At 42.5% G+C, this 18,033-nt stretch overlaps 1 protein-coding gene and 1 long non-coding RNA gene across 2 annotated transcripts in view; one reads left to right on the top strand and one right to left on the bottom strand.

Moving 5' to 3' along the window:
* The window catches only part of LOC132382026 (uncharacterized), a 25,963-nt gene extending 12,398 nt beyond the window's left edge, over positions 1-13,565 (bottom strand). The window contains exons 1-2 of the long non-coding RNA XR_009508178.1: positions 13,355-13,565; positions 6,486-6,630 (exon numbers count right to left, since the gene is read on the bottom strand). This is a non-coding gene — a long non-coding RNA (uncharacterized LOC132382026). The remainder of the gene's footprint in view (positions 1-6,485; positions 6,631-13,354) is intronic.
* The window catches only part of LOC132382023 (chymotrypsin-like elastase family member 2A), an 18,470-nt gene extending 437 nt beyond the window's left edge, over positions 1-18,033 (top strand). The window contains exons 2-8 of the mRNA XM_059951837.1: positions 163-251; positions 1,608-1,705; positions 4,859-4,987; positions 6,931-7,067; positions 13,314-13,462; positions 13,559-13,708; positions 15,694-18,033. Coding sequence (XP_059807820.1) covers positions 163-251; positions 1,608-1,705; positions 4,859-4,987; positions 6,931-7,067; positions 13,314-13,462; positions 13,559-13,708; positions 15,694-15,711 — 770 coding nt within the window. The 3' untranslated portion in view covers positions 15,712-18,033. The remainder of the gene's footprint in view (positions 1-162; positions 252-1,607; positions 1,706-4,858; positions 4,988-6,930; positions 7,068-13,313; positions 13,463-13,558; positions 13,709-15,693) is intronic.

Genomic DNA, 18,033 nt, shown 5'->3' with positions numbered 1-18,033 from the left:
TGTGGAAGATTCAGGAGTTGGTTTATTCTAGGTTTCATTCCAAACCAATCAAGAATTGTGAAACAAGCCATAAAATCTCTCAGACAGGTGAAAATGGTGAAGAATCTAGGGAATAGTGGAAACACAAAAACTTCGAAACTGACACAATGTCTTCTTTTGCAGTCTATGGTTGTGGTACTCCTGCCTACCAACCCATCCTCTCCAGGGTAGTGGGTGGTACGGATGCTCGACCCAACAGCTGGCCATGGCAAGTATGTCAACTCTCAAACCAAAATGGTTTCATATTTAAAGTGTTTAAACTGTTGAGCTGTGGCATCTCATTTGCTGCAAGCACAATATTTGTGAACAGCAACACGCAGATCAGGAGTGAAGTTATGAGTCACTGCTCCCAGCTAAATCTCACCAAAGTGGAACCAGTGGGATTAACAAACCCAGAGCTTCAGATCCTGAACTGTACTTCGTTTTCATTAACGGAAGAGTAGACACGTTAATGTTAAACAAGAATAACATTAACTCTAATTGGCAGTCATACAGATGAGAACGATGAGAAGAGTAAAGAAAATGATCTCCCTTTCTGTTTGCACTGGGGTACAATTGCTACCCATTCTTCTGTGGGAATCCATTTTTCATATAGGATTCCTGGAATCTGAAATATTTGACAATAAGCTGCCCCCACACTTCTTCCCACACCACCATCCCAGGCCCCAGACAGTCCTTTCAGGTGAGGCACCACTTCACCTGCGAGTCAACTGGGGTGATATACTGTATCCGGTGCTCCCGATGTGGCCATTTATACATTGGGGAGACCCGCTGCAGACTGGGAGACCATTTCGCCGAACACCAGCGCTCAGTCCTCCAGCAGTGGCGGGATCTCCCTGTGGCCACACACTTCAATTCCACAGACCACTCCCACTCCGACATGTCTATCCATGGCCTCCTCTACCGTCAAGATGAGGCCACATGCAGGTCGATGGAGCAATACCTTATCTGCCGCCTAGGTAGCCTCCTTCCTGCCGGCATGAACATCCAACTCACAGAGCTCCGTTGATACCCCTGCCCCCCCCCCTTACCCCCATCCCTATCTATAATTTTAGTCTGGTTCTCTTTCTCTCTCTATTTTCCCCCTCACTATAATCTCCCCCCAGCCCTACCTTTCTTTCTCTTTTATTTCCCATATTTCTCCACCTTCCCCCTAGCCCATTTCCCTCCAGCCTATCACTTCCCAGCTCTCTACTTCATCTCTCCCCCCTCTTCTTATCCCCCCTCGACCATCCCATGTTACTTCACTCCTGATGAAGGGGTTCAGCCCGAAACGTTGTCACTACCTCCTCCCATGGATGCTGTCTGGCCTGCTGAGTGCTGCCAGCATTTTGTGTTTTTATTTATTTCCAGCATCTGCAGATTCACTCGTGTTGCCCAAGTTATCATTGCTTTATGTGACTGGGCCAATTGTATTGTCCCTGCATTCAGGTAAGGTGATGATTCTGGCATAATACCAACAAATATAGGAAGAACATTGAGAAAATGTTCTCTAGGAAATCATTTGCATTACGTTGATTTCCCTCATTACACATTTTTTTGAAGATGAACATTTGAATTTCTTGCAGGTCTCCCTCCAGGTGTCTAGAGAAGGTCGCTGGAGTCACATCTGTGGGGGATCTCTCATTGATTCGAAATGGGTTATGACTGCAGCACATTGCATAAAGTAAGTTACTTGTGTTAAGGTGGAGTTGATGGGCTACTCGCTAAGACTGTTCACGTGGTTACATCTTGTTACATTGCTTGTGCTAGTCTTGTAGCTCAGTTTTTGTGGAACTGCCATCAATAGCTATTACGTTTACTTGAAACCCTCAATCACAGTGGATTAAGGGATTTGAATACAGAGCTGCGTCTCCCCGGTAATCACTTTGCAAAGTGGAGCGGACACATCACCCTCACATTGATAATTACTGACCTCTCTATCCTTCCGTTCACGTGGGAGGGCATGGGCAGGCAGATGTTGTAGAGCAGCTGGGAGAAGTAGCGCCAGGAACAGGTGAGCAGCTATGAATAATAATATTCTGACCAAAGGCAGCAAGATGGAGACCCGAGGCAGCCATTCTGTGAGCAGCTGGGGAAAATAAAGGTAAACTGTAGCAGCAGACCACTCAAGTAGATAATGCACTAGGCGTCAGGCAGTTGGGAGGAATAATTGAAGGAATAACCCAAAAGAAGAAAAGACAGCCAAATGGTTAGAAGAATTTGAAATTGCACAGTCCAAATGATAAACACAAACGTCATCAGTGGAAATTTTCTAATTCAGAGGAAATAATGAAATTGCCAATGGAAGTTGAAGGACTACAGCAAAACCAGTTATGTGGCTGGCAGATCCTTGTCAAGAAATGGAGCAGGACTGGGATGTTTAATACTTAACACCCAGAGAATTGGAGCTGCAAGTTGTTAAAACAGAAAGCTTACTACGGCCATTGGTCGGCTTGTAAGAGATGCTTTCAATGATTAGTCAGTACACGTTGCCCGATGTTACGAGGAAAACTAATGACTATCTTGGACCTGAGTAGACAGCATTAGGTGAATCGTCAGTTTCCAATTGAAGATGCGAAGCTCATGTTGCTGAATTAAACAAAACACTCCCTTAGAGAGTAGAAGTGATGGAGAGTTTTCAGAGCCACCTCTCAGTGAGTAAGAGATATATTTCAGGAGTGGCTGGAGTATGGCTGACAAACTCAGGCAAGCTATAGTAAATCACCATGTAGAGTTTTAAAAAGACAAGGAATTAATATTCAGGCAATGCTGGAGCTTTCCCAACAGAACCAAGAGCAAAACAAGGTGTCTGAGACCGGAAAAATGTAGCCTGGTAAAGGAACAAGACAATGTTTCAGGACAGGAATTGCTTGTTGTTTGGAAATGACAGAGGGACCTGCACAAAAATATTCAACCTGCATGACTAACAGCATGAGGACATGCAGCAGAAAGGACACCACAGGCTGAGGTCATAAAACATTGATTATCAAGCACCTTTCACACCAGATGATGTTAGCTGACCACATGAAGTCTTTAACGATACTATGGACATTAAAAGTATGATCTCCTTAAGATCCCCGGAATGCTGTTGAATTTGTGAACAATTATTTTGACTTGGAGTTGGCATTCATACAGACTGCTCAAGGCTAAGGATTAGAAAGTGTGGGAAGATTTAGATATGTAGAGGAATGTGTAGAGTGGATGGTAATTACTCATGTAACAATGCTGCGGCAAGGCAGTGGCAAGCTATGGAACATCCTAGCTGAGGTGAAGACCACATCGAACGTGAGGAAGCAGGAAGGGGGAAGCATAGTTCGGGAAGGACAAGCTGATAGGTTTTTGATTAGAAAGGGCATCAACGTTATGGTGAGAATGCAGGAGAATGAGACTGAGAGGGATGATAAATCAGCCATGATGGAACGGCAGACTCAATGGACTGAATGGCCAATTTCTGCTCCTGTCGGCTTATGCGTTTTATGGTCTTCAGCAGAAACATAGAAATAATAACTACAAGATCTAGAATATTGAAAAACCAAGAGGAAAGATTTGGCTATAGAGGAATATTCCACAGAATAAGAAGAGTGAAAGAGGCACCTGCTTCTTCGATGTGTGGCCCAGTTGTGTATGGATTTATGACAGTTTAGTCCGCTTTGATTTATTTGTATATTCATACTTCACAATTTGAATACAACAGATCTAAATTGGGTTTATTATAGACCAAACTAACATGTTCATATTCCCAGACGTTAACACAGTTGTGAATCTGTTAATGTCTGGGAATATGAACATGTTATTAATGTAAATGCCTGACTGGTATTGTGTCTATGCAAGTTTTCAAAAGCACCAAAACATGCAAGTTTACATTATACACATAATGATATATCAGTGTAATTAAGGAGACTGTTTTGAAAAGGGCATCTGACCTTCGATATTCATATTTCATCAGATGCTATTTGACCTGCTGAGTGTTAACAGCATTTTCTCTTTTTACTCCAATGAAAGCCATTTATCTCTTAAAACACTGTTCACTCCTTTCTCAGCATAGTGGATGTCTGTGGGGTATGCTTTGCTTATGATGGCTGGTGAGTTGCTCCGAATATCACAGGGTTATCTCTTATGACATTGATTGAACTGTGCTTGCAGTTTTCAGCTGAGCACCAGAGCCACAAGTAAGGCTGTGATTACCTGATGCTCTCACACCAAATGAGATGGTGTAAACCTCAGGCATAGATAACAAGAAGACCCAAATGAGCTCTGCATTCCTGGTTGACTGGAACATGAGCAGCATTCATTTTAGGCTGTGTATGCAAAACTTTGATTTATGAACCTCAGAGAGGTGTTCTTTGCAAATGTTGTTTGAATGCCTATATCAGCATCAAGAAACCGCAGTGAGTTATAGCACATAATTGTTTGCTGAGCCTGCTTAGGGGCTCAGTTTTACTCTGTGACACTGGTGTGACATTTTGCATTCTCTGCCAGCTTGCCTGCTGAACGAGTGGCATTTTGTTGCTGAGGTGAGTCAAGTTCTTTTTTTTTTCTGCAGTAGAGTGGTTTTGGACAGCCTGTCACGCAGTTCCAGTGCCATGTTACGCACGGTCCTCCCAACCTCAGTCACACTGAGATGATCCATTCACAGCCCCTCAGGCCAAAGAAAGCTTCATTCCATTGGCGCACAATGAATTCCTAGTTTCACTGCTGGGAACGAAAGAGGGCTCTGTCCCACTATCCTCCCCATTCTCCAAGTGGTTCAACATACATAAAAGAGTTGCTAATTGTGTAATGCTGGGGCTGATTTGGAAGCCTTCACAATGCTTACAGCACTGATTTCTTCTCACAGTACAAAGTACACCTACAGAGTGGGTCTCGGCAAGCAGGTCCTCTCAGAAGATGAAGCGGGGTCTGTCTATGCTCCAGTTGAGAAGATGTTCCGTCACGAGAAGTTCAGCATGATCTTTGCTGCCAATGGGTCAGTAGAAGAGAAACATAGCTAATTGAGAAAATGTCCTTCATTCCTCTCCTCCGACTGTTTGTTCTTGTTCTGGCAAAATGGAGTGTTTGACTGATAGATTAAACATGCTCAACAAGAAATTAGGTAAATGAAGTAATTAAAAAATGGGGTTATGTTGCCGCCACAAGAAGGGAGGCGGGAGAAGGCGCAATCTGAGAAAAATTATGGTACGGATATCTTGGTCAAGTGGCCCATAGCTCTGCTTTAAATCCTTTGTAGTGTCTAGTTAAAATATTTATCACAAATAGATCTGTGATAGGAATTTGATACCCAGTACCTAAAGGGCGGTAGAGGCAGAACCCAATTTCTGTTTAAGCCAGATTTGGATATGTACTTGAAAAGCCACAGCCTGGCGTGCTATGGGCCAAGTGTTGAAGGAGGGACGAGATCAAATGTCTTTTTATTGTCTGGTGATATCCTGAATAGACTCATTGTACCATTCTAAGTAGAACTCAAGCATTGCAATAATCACATTGACTCACAACAGCACAGTCTACAAGTGTAATAAACAGGGAAATTAACCATACACTTTTAGCCCAGCCAACATCGGTTATAAATCCATTCTTTTTCTACAATAACTCTTCTACATTTTGTCCAGGGGGAGAACCTGGATCTCCATTCATGCCTCCTTACACAGTTATTTTCTGACTTCAATTACACTACCAATGAGATATATCAATTTCAGGTCTGAACCCCTCACCGTAAATAAGGGAATTATTCCAGTAGATCTCTCATTCACTGAAAACTGTATGTACTTAGCTTTGTGGATAATAGAGCAAGGAAAAGCAGATAGGAGTGAGTTGGAATAGTCAAAATATAAGCTATGTATGAGGATTTCAGCAGTAAGTGATCTGAGGAAGATTCATAGCTGGGGTGAAGCGATAGAAGGTTTAGGCCATGACGTGGAGATACAGTCCAAAGCTCATACCAGATATGACATGAAGGCTGGAGATGCAAAAGTTCATTTCTGGAACATTCCCAGGGAGAGGGATGGAGAAGATGGTTAGGGAAAGCAGACTGTGATCGGGATAGTTCAAATTTTGAAGTACATTTATTATCAAAGTACTTATACCATATGCAACCTTGAGAGTCATCTTCTTGCAGGCAGCCACAAAACACAGAAACACAAAAAAAATCCATGACAAAGCCCTTCACAGCAAAGACCATCAAACATCCGACGCATGAAAAAAAGAATAAGTCGTGCAAACAACAACAACAGAAAACAAAAAAATAGACAGAACATAAACCACAGAGTCCCTGAAAGTGAGTCCACAGCCACAGAGCCGGTTCAGCGCTGAGACGATGCAGGAGCCCGATGGCTGCGGGCCACAGCTGTAGGGTCAGCTCAGTGCCGAGACAAACAGAGCTCCACGGACTAGGGATTTGAACACTGGTCCGACTTCGCCCTCACCCTTGATGCCTTTATCTTTTCAATCTGGCTTGGTTCTTAAATCACCTTAATAACATCGGTTCATGTTTCCTTCTTGGGCCCGGGTCCCACTACTGCAGTCCAGCCCAACGTTTCAATCCATCCTGAAGTCCAGACCAGCAATGACTGCCATGGCCATACCTACATCCTCGAGAATTCATTTCGCCAAATCCTTCAGGATAACACAAAAATGCTAGGTTATCTGGATGGTTCAAAAGCACAACTCCCAAAGGAAAATAACAGGATGCAGATTGCAGAGATTATAGTCCAGAGAAAGTATATTATTAGAATAATTAGTCGTTTTGTTAGCTGCCTGCAAAACATCACTGTATATTGCCAGTGCTATCCTAGTCACATTGAATACAGCTGATATTTAAGTTGTTAGGCACTGCCACCTTAGGTAGCAGCTTCAGAAAACTATGTGCTGGGATGTAAAGATCAATACTGAATTATTTTCCTTCCTTTTTCCCAGTTATGATATTGGTCTTCTCAAACTTGCTGAACCAGTGGTCCTGACCGACAAAATTGAATTGGGATGTATCCCTGCCGCTGGCACTATTCTTCCCAATAACTACAACTGTTATATCACTGGCTGGGGATTGCTGAAGGGTGAGTTGATTAGTTATACAAAAAACAGGAATATATATGTAATAATGCAGTACTTCACAACAAGTGCATCTAAGCTTTGGACCAAATGTGTTGGCAAGACTATGCAATTCAGCTGCTTTGGAATTCAATTACATAACAGTTAACTGTGGCAAAGTTTCACAACTTTTTGCAAATCTTTATTGATGCTCTTATTTTAGTTAATGTGCTGGCGGCTCATGGAATCTGGATACAAACAATTGTATTAGAGCATAATAAGACAAAGAACCAAAAAGTCCATGAGAAAAGATATTACTCAAAGAAAACAGCAGAATGGCCAGCTACAATACACTGTGGGTGAAGAAAAAGCTGAGGTCAAAATTGAAACAAAAAGGAAATCGTGTATTTTAAGCATAGATGATGGTTGATAGTAAAACAGAAAACATAAAGGTTAAAGAAAAACAAAAGGAATAGTATTGTGTGAACCTGAGGCTTTTTTTAGCTAATGCTGATTGGGATCTTGTTGTAGGTCTCATGTACTGTATCTATTTTCTATCTGTATTGTACTTTGTGTTGTGCACTATTATGCTAGTTAGTCACATAGGTTGGGGTGTGGTAGAAGCAAAGAGATTTGTTACACATTTGTGCTTTGTCTCTAGTTTGGGTAGCGCTAGGGAAAGATTCAAGGGTGATTTCTTTTTGTTGACTGCTTAAGTCCACTGAAGTTCACTTAAGTACGTTTAAACGCTAAGAATGTTTATTTTGGTATATCACTAATTTTAGTTCCATCAGTTTTTATCACTTTAAGATTGTTTGTTTTGCTAGCTCCTTAATAAAAGATCAAGTGTATTCTTTGACTTTGGAAACTTCTTGTTGGGTTGGAGAGTGCTTCATACGGGATGAATCCCCTCCCCACCCGGCTTAGTCCCGAAGCAGTGTTAGTTCGTTTGAGTGACCGCTACACTTGTCACAGCATTGACAAACCATAATAAAGCACGTTTTTCAGGATCAGCTCACCTGAAACGTAGAAAAATTTTGTAAACTTTGGCAGAATTTTCACAACTCTGAAAGGAACGAAGGTAGAAAGCTTAGCCTAATCCTTTCATTGCTCAGGGATGAGAAACATCTGCAAAGTTAGAGGGATTAACTCACTTCACCTGATTCAACAGTTTACTGTACTTCAGTTGGTGCAGTGTGAGAGTGATGGGCTAGATAAAAAGGATAATTCTCTTTGGCAGAGCAGGAGGGAAGGAGCAGTTTGTCAAGATTGGCAACAACAAATATTAGTTGTGTGAAATGTTGGAATTCTGTTGCATTATATTGCTGCTGGAGACAACTTAAACCTAGGCTTTTCACATCTTCCATATGAATAACCTCTGCAAAGTTATTTGAATATTGGTTTAAACTAGTCTTAGAAGACAATAAAAAAATAGTCTATCTGATCAATAAGAGTGTCTCACACTTGAGAAGGTGATGGATGCAGTTAGTGTGCTTCAATTTTATTTCTTAGCTTCTTTCAGATTCTGTGCCCACTATCCTTCCAACTCTGGTTCGGGTTCCTCCCAGAAGCCAACCATCTGTTAGCTTCATGTGCCCTCTATTTCCATGCACAATGCAATAATCAGTTTATTTTCCAAACACAGTGAATGCCATGCTTTTCACATGTAGTGGCATCACTCCAGACTTCATACAGAAGGTAATAAACACTTGACTGAGGAAGAGAAGACAGTGGCTCAGAAGTGTTGACATGTGGCCAATTGGTTAAAGCTTTGGGCTAGCGATCTGAAGGTCGTTAGTTCAAGCCTCAGCCAAGGCACTGTGCATGTCCTTGAGCAAGGCACTTAGCCACACACTGCTCCTGCATGTTTATAGCCCAGTGGCAGCAGTTGGTACAGTATGGACAAGACAAGACAAGAGTAGGGAACTGAAGTGGATGCAGGAGTAATAGGGTGCTCCATAGTTAGGGGTCAGATAGGCAATTCTGTGGAAGCATAAAGGAAATTCAGATGGTACCTTGTCTCTCAGGTGCCAAGGTCTGCAATGTTTCTGAAAGCATCCACAATAGGAGGTCCTGAAGAAAGAATATAGGGAGTTGGGGAGGAAGTTGAGAATCAGGATCTTAAGGATAGTAACCTTGGGATTGCTGCTTGTGCCACATGACAGTGAGGATAGCAATAGAATGAGGTGACAGATAAATGTGTGGTTGAAGAATTGGAGCAGGGGGCAGGGATTCTGATTTCTGGATAATTGGGGCCTCTTCAGGGCAGGTGAGGCCTGTACAAAAGGGACGGGTTGCACTTGAACCCGAGGGATCCAATATTCTTGCGGGCAAATTTATTAGAGCTGTTTAAAGTGGCTTAAACTTTATGGCTGGGGATGGGAATCAGTATGATAGAGCTGAGGATGATCCAGCAGGTTAACAAGTAGATGGTGGGTGTAACATGAATGTAAGGAAGGGCAAGCCAATGATTGGGTACAAATGCAAACAGAGTAAAAAGCTAAATTGTACCACAGAGGCAAAATTCAAAAGGGCAAAGGATGCAGGACTGAAGGTGCTATATTTAAATGCACGTAGCTGTCGGAATAAGTTGGACAAACTTGTGGCGCCATTACAGATTGGTCGGTATGATGTGGGCATCACTGAGTCATGGCTGAAAGAAAGCCATAGTTGAGAGCTTAACATCAAAGGATGTAATTTGTATTCAAAGGACAGGCAGGAAGGTATAAGGGGTGATGTGGCTCTGTTGGTAAGAGATGGAATTACATCTTTAGAAAGAGGTGACATAGGGTCAGAGAATGTTGAATCTTTGTGGCTGGAGTTAAGAAATTGCAATGGTAAAAAACAACATTATGGGAATCATATATAGGCCTCCAAGTAGTAGCGAAGGGATTGAATTTGTAAAGGGGCCAGATGGACTACATCCCAGTGTCCTGAGAGAGGTTTCTGAATAGATAATGGATGCATTTTTCATGACCTTTCAAGAATCACATGATTCTGGCAAGGTTGCAGAGGACTGGAACCTTGCAAGGGTCACTACTCTCTTTAAGAAGGAAGAAAGGCAAAAGAAAGATTATAGACCAGTTAGCCTAACCTCAGTGGTTGGGAAAGTGTTGGAGTCTATTATTAAGGATGGCATTTTAGGGTAGTTGGAGACTAATGATCAAGTAACTCAAAGTCAACATGGTTTCTGTAAGGGGAAATCTTGCCTGACAAATCTGTCAGAGTTCTTCGAGGAAGTAACAAGCAAGATGGACAAAGGAGAGGCAGTGGATGTCATTTACTTGGATTTTCTGAAGACACTTGATAAGGTGCCAAACATGAGGCTGCTTAACAAGATAAAATCCTGTGGCAATACAGGAAAGATACTGGCATGGATAGAGGAATGGCTGACAGGCAGGAGGCAGCGAGTGGGAATAAAGGAGGCCTTTTCTGGTTGGCTACCAGTGACAAATGGTGTTCCTCAGGGGTCGGTATTGGGGCCGCTACTTTTCACGTTGTCTGTCAATGATTTGGATAATAGAAATAATCGCTTTGTGGCAAAGTTTGCGGATGATATGAAGATAGGTGGAGGGGTAGGTAGTGCTGAGGAAGCAATGCGATTGCAGCAGGACTTAGACAAATAGGAAGAATGGGCAAAAAGTGGCAAATAGAATACAGTGTTGGGAGATGTATGATTTTGCATTTTGGTAAAAGGAACAATAGTGTGGACTATTATATAACTGGCGAGAAGGTTTAAACATCAGAAGTGCAGAGGGGTTTGGGAGTCCTCATACAAGACTACCAGAAGATTAATTTACAGGTGAAGTCTGTGGTAAAGAAGGCAAATACAATACTAGCACTTATTTCAAGGGGAATAGAATATAAAAGCAATGAGATAATACTGAGCCTTTATAAGACACTACTCAGCTGCACTATTGTCAACAGTTTTGGGCCCCATATCTCAGAAAGGATGTGTCGTCATTGGAGAGCGTCCACAGCAGGTTTACAAGGATTATTCTGGGAATGAAGTGTTAACATATGAGGAGTACTTGACAGCTTTGGGCCTGTACTCACTGGAATTTTGAAGAATGTGAGAGGGATCTCATTGAAACCTACTGAATGTTGGAAATTCTAGATAGGGAGCATATGGAGAGGATGTTTCCTGTGGTGGGGGTATCCAGAAATAGAGGGCACAGTCTCTAATTTGAGGGGTGGCCTTTCAGAACGGAGGTAAGGAGGAATTTTTTTAGCCAGAGAGTAGTGAATCTGTGGAATGCTCTGCAACAGAATGCGCTGGAGGCCAAGTCCGTGGGTCTACTTAAGGCAGAAGTTGATCATTTACTGAACGATCAGGGCATCAAAGGACATGGTGAGAAGGCAGGTGTATGGCAGTGTGTTGTGTCCTTGAGCAAAGCACTTAACCACACATTGCTCCAGTCCACCCATCTGAAAATGGGTACCGGTAAAATGCTGAGGGTTAATCTCGCAATAGACTGGCATCCTATCTGGTGGGGGGCGGGGGAGTCTCGTACTCTCAGTTGCTTCACGTCAAGGAAACTGGCATAAGCACCAGCCTGATGAGCCTATAAGGCTTGGGACAGACTTTAACTTTAACTAATTAGCAGGTGTATGGGGTTGAGTGGGATCCAGGATCAGCCATGATGGAATGTTGGAGCAGACTCGATGGGCTGAATGGCCTAATTCTGCTCCTATATCTTATGCTCTTGAGACACATTGATACCTGGATATTACTTGGACTCTCTGTTACAGATCCCATCTGATTTTCCAACTTTTTCCCACTGTTTCCACACTTTGCTTTCTGCTCGCTTCCTCAAAGTACTCCTGCTCCATGGGTGCTGGTCACCCTCCAAAACCTAAACCAAGCCACAAATGAGGAGCAGAAAATCCTTCAGTCATGGCCACATCTCATTTGTGAAGTCTTGTGTCAAACCCCCACATCTGCTTTGCCCAGCCGTGGCTTGAAGCAGGAACACCAAATGATTTCTCCCCTTTTCTGACCGATATATTATAGAGACTTATTACAAGGATCAGTTCCACCACTCAAGCGTTAGGTAAAAATAGTTAACTAACTGCCAGCTATCTGACATGTCAGGAGTGCATGAAGATTCCAGGACATTATAGAACAAAGAACATAAACTAAGTACGCAGATTATAGAACAGTGCAGCAAGTATAGGCTATTCCACACTTAAAGTTGTGCTGACCTATAAAGACCTACTCCACTGTCGATCTAACCCTTCCCTCCTACACAGCCCATAACCCTCCATTTTTCTTATATCCATGTGCCTATCTGAGAGTCTCTTAAATGCCCCTGATGTATCTATCTCTATACCACCCCTAGAAATCCATTCCAGGCACCTATAGCTCTCTGTGTGAAAACTTTTCCTCTAAATCCAAGTTTACTGGCACAATCATTCATTTTCACTGCTGTTACATCTTCTTTTGTTCCACGAGTTTCTCTGAGTCAATATAATAGACTTGACTTTCGAGGGCATACTCTAGAATTCCAATGAGGTTGGGTGGGGCTGCCACCTGAGATCAAGGGTTAAGGGTGAAAGGTCAAAGGGGGACATGAGTGGAGACTTCTTGATTCAGAGGGTCGAGAGAGTGCAGAACAAGTGGTGCATGCGAGCTCAATTTCAATGTTTAAGAGAAGTTTGTCAGGTACATGGATGGTAGGGGTATGGAAGGCCATAGATCTGGTGCAGGTCAATAGAGGTCAAGTCAAGTCAAGTCAAGTCAAGTCACTTTTTATTGTCATTTTGACCATAGCTGCTAGTACAGTACACAGTAAAAACGAGACAATGTTTTTCAGGACCATGGTGCTGAAGGCAGGTTAAATGGTTTGGTATGGACAAAATGGTCCAAAGGACCTGGTTCTCTGCTGTACTTCTCTATGATGCTATGACTCTACATTGTGGGAATTATCAGATGGGGGGGTGGGGGTTGAATTACTGAGGATATCATCCACCAAAAGGGAGATCAAATCCAAGTTCAGTGTGTTTTTTAAATACCCCAAGGCACTTGTTGAAATAGACCATTTGTTCTCCTGGTATCTTGTTCTAGCTACATTACTTTGTAACAGTCAATGGTCAGTCTTGAGCCCTCCCTGGGATGACTTTATCATAAAGAACATTCCAATTGGATTTTGAGAGTACACATAGCAAAATCTATAGAACAGAGTGTCTGGCAGTAGCAGCTTTGAACATATTATTACCATTTAAACATCATTACCAATTTCTCATTGCTAACTGATTTGGTTGCTTTCCAGCTGGCGGTACTACTGTATCTAATGTCTTGCAACAAGCTTACCTGCCTGTCGTGGACTACGCCACTTGTTCCCAGCCCTCCTGGTGGTGGTTTACGGTAAAGAAATCAATGGTGTGCGCTGGCGGTGATGGAGTTATCTCTGGATGCAACGTAAGTTGACCTGCAGAAATTGCCCATCGTTTATTTACAGGCATCATTGACCGAGCTCCTCTGCAGCAACTGTACTCTGTTTCTGTACACCACCAGGGAGATTCTGGAGGCCCCTTGAACTGCCAGAATGCTGCAGGTACCTGGGAGGTGCATGGAATCGTCAGCTTTGGATCGTCCCGCTGCAGTGAAAAGAACAAGCCAACTGTCTTCACCCGTGTGTCTGCCTACGATGAATGGCTAACTGAGGTACCCTAACCGATCTTAAATATGGGACAGTACAAGAACCCATGATGTCTTCACTAAATGCAATACCAAGTTAAACTAATCACATTTCTCCATTCCCTGCTAATTAACATGACTCACAACCTCTTTAACACCACTGTCATATCTCTTTCCATTTCCACCCCTGCCAGCCTATTCCATTCTCTGTAAAAACTTGCCAAGAACATCTCCTTTAAATTTTCCCTTTCTCCTCTGAAATGCACGCTGTCTCCTACTTCATATTTCTGGCATGGGGAAAAGATTCTGACTGTCTACCTATCTAGGTCTCTCAATTTTATTGATCTATCAAGTCTCCCCTCAGCTTCTCAAACTTGCCCAACCACTCCTTATAGCTCATGCCCTCTAATCCAAACAGAATCCTGGTGAATCTCTTCTGCACCCTCAGATATCAATGGTCACTGAAGTAGCAAGGGATAGTGATATCCTTTAACAGTACATTTGCTCCAGCTCTTCTATGACTGCTGGATATCCATCTACAACTGCTATCACATTTCTTCCATCATGGTCAAGTCTTTCCCCGGCTGTCTCCTAACCAAACACAGTTCTCACATTCCGTTGAAATTTGTGTAAACCCCCCCCCCCCCAAATACTCTTGGAATTCCCATTTTCCTTCATTTCACACCTGATGGATGCCCCACCAGCTCCCAAGAGACACGTTCTGAAATTTTCTCCATAATGCACTTAGCATTTTATTCACTCATTAAAACATGCCTCCAGCTAAGCTTCGTGGCACCTGTTATTATGTAGTTCAGTGTCAAAACTGGTTCAGTAATGCTCCTGTGAAGTGCCTTGACTATATTAAAGATGATATGTAGAAATAAGTTCTCAATACTGGCTACAAGGAAATAACTGGAAAGTTGAGTCTCCTTTCTCCTGACCACAGACCTTTCTATGTTGGTATGGGAATTCCACACAGGTGGTCTACATCTCGTTAAAAGTACTGCCGACCGAGAGAGTTAAAGTGAAGTTCTGAGGAGGCTGTGCTTGGACCCAAAATAGTGCAGAGTTTTTGCCCATCATTTGCAGGGATGGTATATTGAGACAGATTGTACCATTAGCCTTCTATGGAAAACATCTGCTGTTGACTTTCCTGACACTTGTTTAGAACAGGAACCCATCAAGTATATTGAGGCGGCTCCTGCAATACTAAGTCATTGTCAATGTGATTCTGATTTCCTAACTCTGGAATCTACTCCAAGTTAGCCCTTTCTTCCCTGTGATTAGCGCACCTGGTCACCTGGGATTTCAGGAGACTAAGTTTATGCAAAACCCTGCTCCAGCCACATAGGAGGGCGACACCGATATCCAGGATGGCTTGAAATTATGCAGCATGTCAAGTATTTTCTAAAAACTGCATGGAGTACCTGGGCAGGTCAATAGCATCAAACAACGTTCCATGAGTGTCTGGAAGCTCCTTCTGAAGCCCCTGCCATGTATGGAAGTTCCTTTTTAAACTTACTACAAGGCTGACAAAGCCAACCACCTCAAAGAGCAACAGGATAGGATTGTTATGGGGCTAATGTTAAGAAAGATAAAATGGCGCAAGGGATGGTACTATGTCGCATGCACCCTCAGAGGCAGCTGTCCCATCCGGATGCCCGAAGAGGATAGTACTGAGACAATAAAAAGCAAAATATATGATGAGGGACTGAAAAGAAAAGTAACCACTGTCTAAGGAAGTGGAACCAGTAGTTATAATTGGAATTATTTTAATTACTGATTAAAGCTGTTTAAGTGTCCAACTAGAAATTTAGGTATTGTCATTTAAGCATCACTAAAGTTAAATATCGTTTCAGTTTGTGAGTTCTTAATCACATGCTAGTCAAACCCATACATTCATCAAAAGAAAACCTTTCATCCAAGAGTTAGATGAAGAGTGTATTTAAAATTGATCCTTTAACAATTTATTTTGAGAAAGCTATTCTAACAAAAGTTCTTTTACTTTACAGAAAATGATGAACAACTAGCGTGATTTACTCATAGATTGAGAAGACTACAAACATCTGCAAAACAAAAATAAATGTACTCATAAAAGATTAAATTGTGGTGAAAATCTTTATTTGCACATAGTACACTATATGTAAATCCATGAAACTAATATATGTGAGTTCCACAGGATGGACATGAATATAAAACATCATTAATCCAGCAACTCTGTCCAGTCGCATAGAGCACCACGCAGTCCTTTCAGCCCAAATAGTCTGCGCTGATCTGTTATTCTGCCTGCTCCCATCGAACGCACCTGGATCGTAGACCACCACACACCCCTCCCCAATCCCTATTAGCTCGTTCCATACTCATAAGACCACAAAATATAGGAGCAGAGGTAGGCCATTTGGCCTGTCGAGTCTGCTCTGCCATTCAGTCGTGGGCTGATCCAATTCTTCCAGTCATCCTCACTCCCCTGCTTTCACCCCATACCCTTTGATGCCCTGGCTAATCAAGAACCTATCTATCTCTGCCTTAAATACACCCAATGACTTGGCATCCACAGCCGCTCGTGGTAACAAATTCCACGGATTTACCACCCTCTGACTAAAGTAATTTCTCTGCTTCTCTGTTCCTAAATGGACATCCTTCAATCCTGAAGTCATGCCCTCTTGTCCATGTTGTCTCCTAACATGGGAAATAACTTTGACATATCAAATCTGTTCAGGCCTTTTAACATTCAGAAAGCCTCTATGAGATTCCCCCTCATTCTCCTGAACTCCAGGGAATACAGCCCACGAGCTGCCAGACATTCCTTAGATGGTAACCCTTTCATTCCTGGAATCATTCTTGGGAATCTTCTCTGAACTTTCTCCAATGTCTAAGATCAGGAACCCAAAATTGCATACAGTTGTCCAAGTGTGGTCTCACGAGTGCCTTAAAACCACCCTCTGAGTGAAGGAGTTCCCCGACGGGTTCCCCTTAAGCATTTCACCTTTCACCTTTAACCCATGACCTCTATTTCCAGTCTAAACCAACCTCAGTCTGTTTGCATTTACCCTAACTATTCCCCTCATAATTTGTATACCTCTGTAAAATCTTCCCTCGTTATCCTATGCCAGAAACAACCTAAACCAACTCATGCCTTCCAGATCCTTTCTCCAATTTAGAGTATCAACTTGAGAATCAATCCCACTCTTCTCCACCATATATCTGCACAAATCTGCACCAAAAATAAAATACAATATTGGCCATGAAAAGTCCTTGGCAAATAGGATTACAGAGAATCCCAAGGAATTCTATGCATATATCGAGCAAGAGGATAACTAGAGAGAGGTTAGGACCACTTATGAATAAAGACGCTTGGATGTAGAGAATGTGGGTGGGATCCATAAGGAGTACTTTACATCAGTGTTTACCAAGGAGAAGGATGTGGAGGACAGAGAGAACAGAACGACGCATAATAATATGCTAGGGTACTTTGAGGTAAAGAAGGAAATAGAAGGAAAAAGAAGGATATACCCCAGGTTATTGAGGAAAGCAAGAGAAGAGATTGCTTGGGCCCTGACCTATTATCTTTGCATACTATTTAACCAGAAGCAAGGTCCTGGAGGACTGGTGAGTAGCTGATGTTCCATTATTCAATAAAGTTCAAAGTAAATTTATTTTCAAATGTCACCAGAAACAATCCTAAGATTCAATCCCCCTGGGTATCCTTAATAAATCCATAATGGAATTTAAACCATAACAGAATTGGTGAAAAACCACAGCAACTGACTGTTCAACCAGGGGCAAAAGACAATAGACTGTGCAAATACATAAAGAAAGAAAGAATAATACCAAATAAATAAGCAATAAATATTGAGAACATGAGATAAAGAGTCCGTGAAAGTGAGTCTATAGGTTGTGGGAACTTCTGTGATGGGGTGAGTGAAATTCAGTGAAGTCATCCCCTTCGGTTCAAGTGCCTGATGGTTGATGGGTAGTAACTGTTCCTGAATCTGGTGGTCTGAGGCTTCTGTACCTTCTTCCTGATGGCAGCTGTGAGACAAGAGCAAGACCTGGGTGGTGGGGGTTCCTGATGATGGATGCTGCTTCCCATTGACAATGATACATGTAGTTATGCTCAATGACTGGAAGGGGTTTATTCATGAAGGATTGACCCAGAACCGGTCCTCCGAAATGATACCACCGAGGTATGTAAAATAACTGTCTATCTCAATCCCTAATCTTTTGAAAAGGATTGGCTCAAGGACCTCCACTTTCCTCCTCATGAAGTCAATAATTAGCTCTTTGACTTGATGACATTGAGTAAAGAGGTTGTTGTTCTGGCACCACTCAGCCAGTTTCTCAATCTCCCT

The sequence above is a fragment of the Hypanus sabinus genome, chromosome 27 (assembly GCF_030144855.1).
Source record: "Hypanus sabinus isolate sHypSab1 chromosome 27, sHypSab1.hap1, whole genome shotgun sequence".
Classification (NCBI taxonomy): domain Eukaryota; kingdom Metazoa; phylum Chordata; class Chondrichthyes; order Myliobatiformes; family Dasyatidae; genus Hypanus; species Hypanus sabinus.
This window is presented reverse-complemented; position numbering and strand designations above follow the sequence as displayed.